Raw genomic sequence first — 11,469 nt, forward strand, 5'->3', positions numbered from 1 at the left:
AGATCCTCCGATTCAGCAGCGAATCTAAAAAATTTGTTTATTAGAAAAAAATTATAATATTTTATAGAAAAGTATTATCAATTTTTATAAAATATTTAATCTTACGACAAAATATTCAAGTTTCTATAAATTTACAACTATCTTCGGTTAATTTTTTTTATTAATTGAAAAATTTGTTTAATTATTTGGTAAATAATTTTTTTTATAACTTGAAGTAACGTTTTTTAAAATGTTAACTTTTAATTTTATATTTATTTATTTTTTATCTTTAATATATTTTTTAAATATATAAATTTTTTAAATAAATCATGATTTTATTATTTTTTTATCATTATACATTTTCCCTTACTTCAATAGTTTTATTAAATACTTATAATTTAATAAGTTAAATGTTCAGCTTTCAACTAGTCTTAATGTATTTTTTCTTTTATTTCTTAAATTTTTTCTATATTCGACAAGTTATTTCAGTTAGATTCTAACTTTTTTTTACTAATGAAGAACTTGTTTGACTTTTGATAAACAAATTTTTTTTAGTAATTTTTAATGTTTTTAGTAGTTTCTAATAATTTTTGAAATACTACTTGAAATATTTAATCAATTCTCTTATTACCCTTTTTAAATAGAACATGATTTTATTATATATTTGTTTTTTTCACTCATTCTTCATACACATTTTTTTATTACACTATCATTTTAACCATTATACAATTTATAATATTTGATTATTTATTCAACACTATATTTTACGAAATTGAAAATAATAAATATTAGATTTAATTATTTTTTTGAATATATATATATATATATATATATTTGTCTCCAAGTACTTGCTTTCTTTAATTATTTATTTCCAATTCTATCTCTCTAAATACAATGCATACAATATGAGAGCGAGTTATATTAAAACTTAAAAGATAAAGTAGCACTCGAGTTAAAGTTATTTTTGAATTACTAGTTTACTATTTAATATATTCATTAACTATATATTATTAACCCTAACAAATGAATTCACATTTTTAGAGATGACAAATTCGGGTTTTCCCCAAACTGACAACTTCACCTGAGGCTGCACAGAAAGAGTTAATAAAGCAATCTATGATAACCTCCATCTGTTTGCAAGATGCCTCTAAAAAATAAATAAAAAATAAAAACAGATGAAAAGTAGGAGGTTCACCTCTGGATAACACAATTGGCTTCTATTTGCGACATTCAACTAGGTGATGAATTAGCTGAGACAGTCTTTCCATGTACAAAACAAAAAGGTAGGATAGTAGAGGGTCATCCTGTCCCAATCCTCTTGCTGGAGTGAAAGGTTTAGTTCTTTCCCCATTAATCAGAATTTGCATAGCACACGAAGCCATACAATGCCAAATAATATTAATAAAATGTTGATCAAATCCCAATTCCTTCAAAGTATCCCTGACAAACTCCCACCTCATCTTGTTATAGGCTTTTTCAAGATCAATTTTCACAGTCATAACTCCCCCTCCCGGATCAATCTTGGGAATTAAAACTGACTGAACTTCATTTATAAGCTTCACACTAAGATGGATCCACAAAAATCGCTTTAATAAGATCACAAAAAGAGCTCCCCACTAGATCCCAATATTTTTTATAAAACAAAGCATGCATTCCATCACGGACTGGAGCCTTTAAGCCCCCCATCATAAATACTGCTTCCTTAATTTCATCATTAGATGGCAAACTCTGAATGGTTATCAAGGAATCAGATTCGATTCTTGGAAACCTACTCTGAAGACTCCAAGGTACAAGGTTTTGCATATGCTACAAAAAGCTTTTGAAAATACTCCTTAATCATCTCCTTCAACTAAACAGGATCAGTGACTAAATCACCATTCCGAAATAGAATCTTTCTTCTTCCTAATCACACCTGACAGGTGGAAAAACTTGGTGTTGCGATCACCAAAATTGATCCAGTCCTGTCTCGCTCGCCCTTTGAGCTCACACCAACTCCTCGTGGTCCAAAATCTGCTGAAGATCAGACCAAATCATAGTTGGTGTTAATCACTCATTTGTTATCTCTCTTAAATTACATAGAGGCCAGGCTTGCAGTAATATATCTTCTTTATTTAATTTTAATTCTATTTTCAATGATTTTTTATTCATGATAATAAGTCTTAATGAAGGATATTTTAAAAATAATTTTATTTTTTATTTGAGATTAAAAAAATTAAATAATGTTAATTATTTTTAATTAGGATAAAATTAGTTATTTTTACTGAGTTTAGAATATAATATTTTGTTTTGTAACTTATCGATTTTACAACTACAACTTGATAGAAATGTTGGTAAACAATTGATTTTTTTTTTCCTTAGCAATAACTTGGTCTTAATATCACTATGTAAAATAAGTCTATAAAAAGAAAATCATCCAATTGAATTCAAATTGCATTTTATGGAATTAAGTTAAATTAGATTTTTTTTAAGAAAGTAATTCAAAGAAAATATAGAACCACATGATGTGGATTTCTAAAAGGTATAAAGATTTTCTGTAAAACAAGGTATAAAGATTGTATTAATAACATTAAATATCACGTTAATTAATCTTAGGTTCAAATCTATTTCATTATGTATTATATTAATACTTATTAAGTTTAAATTTAATTTTTAAATTGTTTTCTTTAAAATATATTTTATTTAAGAACAATTATTTAAAATATATAAACACCACATTAATTATCACATTAATGTTATAGCTTAAGTCCATTATATATAGAGAGAGAGAAAGATAGAAGTAATTCCTTAGTTATAGCTACTCTTTATTAAAATATATTTTTAACATAATGTAAATTTTATATTATATTTATTGAATATCATAATTAATATTATATGAGACAGCATGTTCTTATTTATAAATAATATAATAATATCATTAATATTTTTTAATACTTATGCTAAAAATTATTCTATTTTATAAATTAGCTACTTTAAAAGTATTCACGAACAACAATAATTAAAATTAATGATTTTACAAGTGATCTATTTAATTAATTATTAATAATGGAAATTACTAAATAAATTATTATTACATATATATATATATATATATATATATATATATATATATATATATATTAATATACATGTATATATATGGGTTAGTAATAATTTTTAATTAATAATGGATTTCTAAAATATATATAGAAATATTAATAACTCTAAATGTCACATAAATTCCGAGGTACAAGTCAATTTTACTATATTATTATTATTATTATTATTATTATTATTATTATTATTATTATTATATCACAAATATTTACCGTTCAATTAATTTCACTTTTTTTAATTATTTGCTTTAAAATATATTTATGAATAATATTATTTAAAATTATTTTATCAATATGTAATTAAATTTAACTATAAATATTTTTAACATGCACATTAAAACTAAGGTTAAATTATACTTTTTTGTCTATATAATTTCTAATTCACCATTTTTGTCTTCTTGTTTTTTTTTTTTTGTCGTGATTAATTATTTGCAATTTTTATTTAATGTTCAATTTTGTATTTTATTTTTTGTTTTATTTTGGTACAATTGAAACCTATACCTAAAATATTTACTTAAGATATCATAAAAAATAATTTAGTTAATAAAAATATAAAGATAAAAGAAATAAAGGTATAAAAAATTGAAGATTATTAGACCAAATTATTGCAGATTTTTTTTAAAAAAATAAGAGATCAAAATAGTCAAAATAAAACATAGAAGAATAAAAATCGTGGTTTAAGAATGATGAGAGACCAAAATTATAATTTTATCTAAAATTAATCATTTATTTTTATCAATCAATTAATTAGCTAGTTTTTATTTATAGACAAGTATACCATTAAAAACGTGTAACAAAATATACTTTTACAGTTCCAGTACATATGTCTTGAAAATTTATTTTTTTGGTGTTAAGACATTAAACCGAAACAATTACTATCAAATTTGGAAAATGAATCTTTTAGAAAGAATATTGAATCATGACTTCACTTGCCTGCACACTCATTATTAATCACTAACGTCTTCACTAAAAATTGCCTAAGCTTATCCTCCATGAGTTACATATATAGGATACATTTGAATGAAGATCCATCAAGAATTTTAACTTACTCTGCATCACTTTCGAATCAAGAATGAACCAAAAATAATTTTTGAGGTTGAATATAAATTCTAGTTCGACACTAAAAAAATTCTAATCAATTATACAAACTAGCCCGCCTTCCACATTCTAGTTGTGGAAGCTAGCACCCTGAAGTACTCTTTCTCATCAAGTTGTTTGTTAAGCTTAAATTCAATCTTTATATATTTTAAATCCTTTCAACTAGAGGTAAGGTGTTAATCTAATTTTTTTCCTCATAGATGAGAAATGAGGTTGACATTCTATCCTTTCTTGAATGATTATGTCTTAAAGATTGTTTGATATTGAGATGAAAGAAATTGAAGAATTTTTTTTTTAAAAAATGTCCAATAATAATAATAATAATATGGTTCTTACCATAATCATTTAGATGCCACACACCCCAATAATAATAATAATAATAATAATAATATATTTTTATTAAATGTTAATTTCTTTTTTTACCTATCAAATTACTTTAATCTAAATATTTTTTATATTCTATTTCACTTCAAATCGAACAATCTTTACTTTTTACTTTTTTTTTCTACTCTATTTTACTTCTTTTTATTCCTTTCTTTCTTCACTCTTTTATTCATTTTTTTCTCACACAATCAAATACAATGTTAGTTGTAGAAAAAAACTATATGTTAATTACTGCATAATTTAGAAACCTAAAAGAACATGATTTTCAGTTGACCGTCAGAAGCTGCCATCTGACGTTTCCAATCCCAATGCCCATACTAAAAATTTTAGTACACAAACATTTCTCTTTTGAAAGTAGCCCAAGCCATCTTAATTATAGTAAGATTGATTTATAATTTACATAAGTGTTGCTCCCTCTGTCATAAAATAACTGTAGTTTTAGCCTTTAAAAAATTATCACAAATTAACTGATATTTTTACTTTTCAATACATACTTAAACATTTGTTTTAATATTATTTTCTAATAAATATTGTTTTCTTGAAAGATTTCATAATGTATTTATTGAAATTAAGGGAGAAAGCAATGATATATTAGTAAAAGTATCACTTAATAAATACTATTTCTTTTGAAATGCTTGTTTTTTTTTTTTTTAATTTATGTGAAAAAAACTCATTATTATATATGTAATAGCTAGAATAACTGCATCTAGTACTTATCCATTGTCTAAAGAATGGTATCACTTGAGTGTCTTTATTAGTGAGTTTATCGTAACAACGAACAAAGACTCGATGTCCTTCTCAACCCAGTTTCCTACAAATGACTCTGCCATTCTCTAATTGCCAATCCAACCTTCTTTATTCATGACTAAAAAAAGCAACAAAATTTGACTTGTTTCAACATTTTGAAGTGAGAGTTGTATAGTAGTCAGTCACAATTTGACATCTTTTCTCTTATCTTTACTAAAAAATAGATTTTAACAAATAATTATATATTATTTAATGCCATGATCTTAATAAAAAGAATAAGTCTTCTTAAAAAAAACCCGAAAAATATTCCAATGTTAGATCCGACAGGATATCAAGAGGAGTAAGACCTGGTCTGGTGAGGTCCTATTTCACTTTCTAGTCTCTCCTTCCCAAAGTATTTCTTTCTGTGCGCACGTATATGATAACTTGAATGCAAAACCAAGGAACCAAAATAACACAAAGCAATTCCACAAAGGAAACAAAAATAAAAAAATAATAAATGGGCTAAAAATGGCAAGTCATTCAATTACAAATTATAATATATGACAAATTAATTAAATTTTATAATAATTACCATAAAATTTAAATTAAATATAGTTTTCTAAAAGGAAAAAAATAATAAAATAATATATATACTAATAATATACAGTATCTAATCACAAGTTATAATGTATAATAAATTAATTAATTTTTATAAAATTTCCATAAAAGTTATATTAAATATAATTTCTAAAAGGGAAAAAATAAAATAATAATAATAATACATATACTAACAATATATTGTCATTTAATCACAAACAACAAAGTGTCATAAGTTATTGATTTTTGTAATAACTATTAAAAAGTTATGCTAAATATATATATATTTTTTTAAAAAGAATAAATAATACATGCCTTAACAGTATACTATTATTTAATCACAAATTATAATAGGTAATAAGTTTATTGATTTTTATTGTAACTATCTTAAAAGGTATTTTAAATATAATTTCTAAAAAAGGAAAAAATAATGATACATGCACTAATGCACTAATAGTATATTTTCATACAATTACAAATTATAATATATAATAAGTTTGCTAATTTTTAGTGTGGCTATCTTAAAATTTTTACTAAAGATAATTTCTAAAAAATAAAAGAATACATAACACATGTACTATTAAAGTAGTATATTGGTATTCCGTTACCACAAGATACAATAATTTAATTACAAATTATAATATTTTATTAATTTATAGTAAATATATTAATAATATATTGAATAATCACAAATTATAATATATGATAAATTTAATTCTTTGGAAAAATGGATTTATTAATTTTTATAATGATTTTTTATAAGATAAAGTAAGAAAGTTTTGATACACTTATTTTTGTAAAAAAAAAAAAGCGCAGTTTAGACAATTTATTTTTATTAGTTGTTTTATTTTCCATTCACTTAATAAATCATTCATTCATGACACACTTAATAGAAAGTGTGTTTTAAATGAACATTTTTTGTTCTATATTGGGGAAAAATTAATGAGTTTTAATGGTATTATTAATAAATATTTGATTTTATTTATTCATTAATTGACTATTGTATATTCATTTATTATATGAATTTTTTTACATATTTAATTAAAATTATTAAGACTTAACAAAAACATATAATAACAAAATTCAATTCAAAATTATAATTTTTTAATTAAAAATAAAACATATATTTAACCCAATTAAAATAGTACATTTAAATAATTAAATCTTTATAAGAATATAAAATATTTAAGTAAATATTTTTTAACTTCCATCAATAATTACGTAATCAATTGAATTTTTTACGACTTAACACACACATATCATAAAAAATATAATTTAAAAATTTTAATTTTTAACTAAAAAATAAAATATATATTCTAACCAATTAAAAACAATACATTTAAATAATTATTTTTCTTTCAAAAATAAGGACAATTTAAATAATTTCTTTTCACCAGTTATTTTATTCTCCATTCATTTAATAAATAATATTAATTCGTGCCACAGTATATAGAAAATAAGTTTTAAATACACATTTATTGTTATGTATTAGGAGAAACATTAATGAGTTTTAACGATGTTGTTGATAAATATGTAACTTTATACATTAATTAATTGATTATTATACCTTCATTTATTATATGATATAAAAGAATATTGTTTATATAAACAATTGAAATTGGTACGACTAAACACACATATATCGTAAAAAAGTTCAGTTAGAAATTATAATTGTTTTAACTAAAAATTAAAAAATATATTTTATCCAATTAAAAATATTAGATTTAAATAATTCAATGTTTATAAGAATATAATATATCTAAAGAAATATTTTTTAAATTCGATCAAGAATATTTAATTCCAAAATACATTTTAAAAATATATGTAAAAATATAAATTACAATTTAAAATTATTATAATCTACGTCTAACATAAAAATTCTATGCATCGCACATATCCAAAGACTAATTATGTTAAAAGTCTACTAAATATAATTTTATGAATTAAAAAAATATTTTTTTATATCAATAATACATGATACTACATATTAAATTCTAAAGTAAAATAAAACTAGTTGAAAGAGTGAAACATCCAACGAAAACCGAACAACCCAGCTGAGAAGATAATGGACAAAAGGGGTTGGGGTGTCTGTTATTGTTATCCTCAAAGTACTCGTTGCAGTAAAAGGTTGATTTGCTTTGAGGGCCCAAACCTATGACTCAAGAACCACACGTGGCAATTTTCTGTTCCACGCTGAACTCAACACAAGACTTTAGAAGTGAAAAACCAGAAACAAAAAAACTGAAAACCAGAACAAAGAGAGAAAGAAACTGCTCTGTCTCGGTCTTTGATTGATTTGATTCCTCCGGTTTCTCTTTGGGGTTAAAAGAAAAAAAAACCAAAATTCCAAATAAGAAAATTACTAGCAATTGAAAGTTGAAACTTTTTATTTTTTATTTTTACGTCATGAGACTAGTCCATCTTTTCTGCGGGTGTGAGAAATAAACGGTTTTCATTTGAAAAACAGACACTTCTGTGAAGAGGGGTCTCTTCATTCACGTGCCTCTCCTTTTCCTTCTCCTTGTTCTCTTCTCTTCACTTACGTTTTCTTCTCTTCTCTCCTCTGTTAGTTTCCCGAGATAAACGTATTTTTTTTTTCTCATTTTGAGGCCTTTTTCAGGCGGTGGTTGGTGTAGTTTTGTGGGGTTGTCTCTATATAAAAGGACCCCCACACACTCCTTTTGATTCAAAGTAGTGATTTTGATACAAAAGTTCTAGTTTTTGGGGAGAATGGAAGGGAATAAGCAAAAGGGTGCTTCTTCTTCATTCACTTCTGAGCTCTTTGGGTCCAAAGAGTCTCGTCCCTCTTCTTCTTCTGGGATTTTTGGGTCCATTTTTTCTCCTCCATCGTCTAAGGTGTGTTTTTTTAATTTCAACACCTTGTTCTGTTTTGATTCTTTTGTTTTTTGTTGCTGCTCATAATCAGTCAATCCCTTTGTTTTCTTTTTTTCTGCATTTCATGGTGAAGTTGATGATTGGTTTCTGTTATGTGTTGGTTTTGCTGTGTTAAAAGTCTGAGTTTTCTTTTAGACCATGTTTTTCACACAAAAAAAAAAAATCATTTTTGCAATTCAGTTTCAACTTGAAGGTCAAATCTGACAATCAATGAGCATTTGCACCTGAATGATTGAATTTTGCTATCTGTTGAAGTGTTTGTTTGGATCATTAATTTTGGGTTGAATTTGAATTATATACCATGTGGTCCATGTCCATTTTCACTGCATATCTGAGTCATGCTGAAACGGTTCTGAGATATTTTTTTGGATTGGTTTCTTTCAATTTTAGGTGTTAGGGAGAGAGTCTCTGCGCTCTGAAATGAGTAGCAAAATTGCCAATGAGACCTGGAGCTCCAGAATTGGTATTCAAGGTATGATACTCGGTTTCAGCCCCTGGTTTTTACATATTTGGCCACTATCTATAATTTTTGGTGACTTTTTAAAATAAAATTTTGAAAAAAAAAATCACATAATGACATATTTTCTATTGGCGCTATTTTCCTTTTTTTTTTTTTTTTTTACTTTCCTTGGGTCTGAATTATCCTGCACCCTGAGTAGGTAGTGATCTGATTCCATTTTGGTATTTTTATATTTAGAAAAGATTATGAAAATATCTATTTGAAGATTTTATCATTGAGTTTGGTTCCGTTGAATTTAGCTGGTCAAATTTTGCATAATGGAATGATATATCCTGTGTATACATCCATAATCTATAGGACCGAATTTTTAGTAGTTTTAGATATAGTGTTTCCTTTCAAAATTCCCCCTTTTTTTTCTTCTTTCTAAGTTTCCAGCCTTATCCTTCCAATCAATGCAGATAACTTCTCCAAGGGCTATGGTAGCGAGGCTCCGAATGCCGTGAACAAGGATATGAGTTCCATCTATCAGGATCAAAGAGTTCAACCATGTCACCTTAGTTCATCAATTTATTATGGTGGCCAGGACATCTATTCAAATCCTCAGAGTACACAGAATGAGGGATTCAACTCTATGGTGAGTGACAGTGCATTTATTTTTTACTGTTATTATTGTTGTTATACTAGAGCGGCTACGAGCCTTGGCGCAACACTAAGGTTGCTGCCTCATGACCTCTAGGTCATAAGTTGAATGATATTCCTATTTTGTTTGGTTGATAATTATTTTCTAGTATGTAGAATGTCTAACATATTTTTTTTTTCTTTTTTTGTTTAGCAGCACAGGAATGATGGAGGAGAAGATGATTCAGAATTTGCTTCAAGAGGAGACTGGTGGCAAGGCATGTTATGACATAATTCTTGTCTAATAGATTTATGGTATAAAAGTTTACATATGGATTGTACTTGTCTGTCACAAAGTTCTCATTCTTTTGCTGTCTGTTAACTTTCTATCCACAGGGGGTCTCTATTATTAAGATCACTATTGCCAAGGCATGTGCTTCTCAAGGTATATATGATCTTCTCAAACCTTATAGTCAAATGGCATTCTTAGATATCCCTTAGTGTTTCCTTCTTTTTAAAACGTAGATTGAAAAGTAAGAAATCTTAGAAAGCAAAGACGTTTGTTCTGTAGGGTTCAGGATCTTATGATACTTATATATTTCTGAATTGATTCTAAAACTCTAGTCATATTTCCTGTTCTAGCATTGTTTATTAATCAAATGAATGCATATTGCAGGTACATAGCAAGATAGTTTAGAAGTATAGTCCATCTTTTGTTATATGGAAGAACTATACAGCAATCAAAAGGGTTGTGGACAGCAAGTTGCTTTCTCTGGCTTTGAGAAAATCATGATATGATGAATCTATGATCATTTACGTTTCTTTTTTATTTTATTGTAAAGGATACTATCCTCACCCTATTGTAAAAGTTGTATAGGAATTCTGTGCATTATCAGCTACTCTTGTGTGGCTGAACTTTGCAATTATTTACTTTAATGGAAGAAACTCTCTTGTTTCACCTCTATCTTAGTACTTCAGCTATGCAAGTATTTACTTTAATGGAAGAAATTCTCTTTACTTGTTTCACCTCTTTCTTAGTTCTTCAGCTATGATTATTGATAAATATGTCTGTAACTGTTGATCTTATTATCATGTTTCGGTTTAGATTATTTACTAAGATTATCATGTTATTCATAGAAAATAACTAATGATGTTAAGTATGTTTGGTAATTTATATTAATTTATGGATATAATTTCAACAAAGAAGATAATCTTTTTGATAATAAAAGATTTTTGAGTTTATAATTTAAAGCTAAAAGCTTATTTTTAGCTTTTTTATTTTTCTATTTAATTCCTGATAAATTGTCTTGAATATAAAACCAACTAAATTTTATATCCCCTTTTGAATATTAACTATAAAAAACAGTTTATAACAATCCAAAGTCTAGACAAATAAATTATGTCAAAACGACTTTTCACCTAACATATTCTAATAAGATACTTATTTCATATAATCAAATATTGAAAGAGTCTTTTCTCTTAAAAGCCATGTTAGTTGCACATCAAAAGCAACTCATAACTTTTTCATTTCACCTCTTCCTCATTTTTATGGTTTGACGTTGGTAAAAAATTCGAGGGCCTAATTGGCCTTTTTATTTATCTACCAACCACGCACAC

At 25.5% G+C, this 11,469-nt stretch overlaps 1 protein-coding gene across 2 annotated transcripts; it reads left to right on the forward strand.

Moving 5' to 3' along the window:
- The first annotated feature begins 8,139 nt into the window (after positions 1-8,139).
- Positions 8,140-10,878, forward strand: LOC114415140. Of its 2 annotated transcripts, none has more exons than XM_028379704.1 (6): positions 8,140-8,735; positions 9,165-9,246; positions 9,693-9,868; positions 10,067-10,130; positions 10,249-10,297; positions 10,529-10,878. In XM_028379704.1, the coding sequence occupies exons 1-5, from the start codon at positions 8,610-8,612 to the stop codon at positions 10,263-10,265; spliced, it is 465 nt and encodes a 154-aa protein (XP_028235505.1). In that variant the 5' UTR covers positions 8,140-8,609; the 3' UTR covers positions 10,266-10,297; positions 10,529-10,878. The 2 variants fall into 2 exon arrangements, with proteins under 2 accessions (XP_028235505.1, XP_028235512.1); XM_028379711.1 differs by having other exon boundaries at positions 8,141-8,735; positions 10,070-10,130.
- The last annotated feature ends 591 nt before the right edge of the window (positions 10,879-11,469 follow it).

The sequence above is a fragment of the Glycine soja genome, chromosome 1, assembly GCF_004193775.1.
Source record: "Glycine soja cultivar W05 chromosome 1, ASM419377v2, whole genome shotgun sequence".
Taxonomy (NCBI): Eukaryota; Viridiplantae; Streptophyta; class Magnoliopsida; order Fabales; family Fabaceae; genus Glycine; species Glycine soja.

What these genes read in the sequence shown, in the direction of transcription:
- LOC114415140 (XM_028379704.1), top strand. Translation starts at nt 8,610, where the DNA reads ATGGAAGGGAATAAGCAAAAGGGTGCTTCTTCTTCATTCACTTCTGAG. An exon ending in CTCCAGAATTGGTATTCAAG is followed by an intron (nt 9,247 to 9,692) that starts GTATGATACTCG and finishes CAATCAATGCAG; the next exon opens with ATAACTTCTCCAAGGGCTAT. An exon ending in ATGAGGGATTCAACTCTATG is followed by an intron (nt 9,869 to 10,066) that starts GTGAGTGACAGT and finishes TTTTTTGTTTAG; the next exon opens with CAGCACAGGAATGATGGAGG.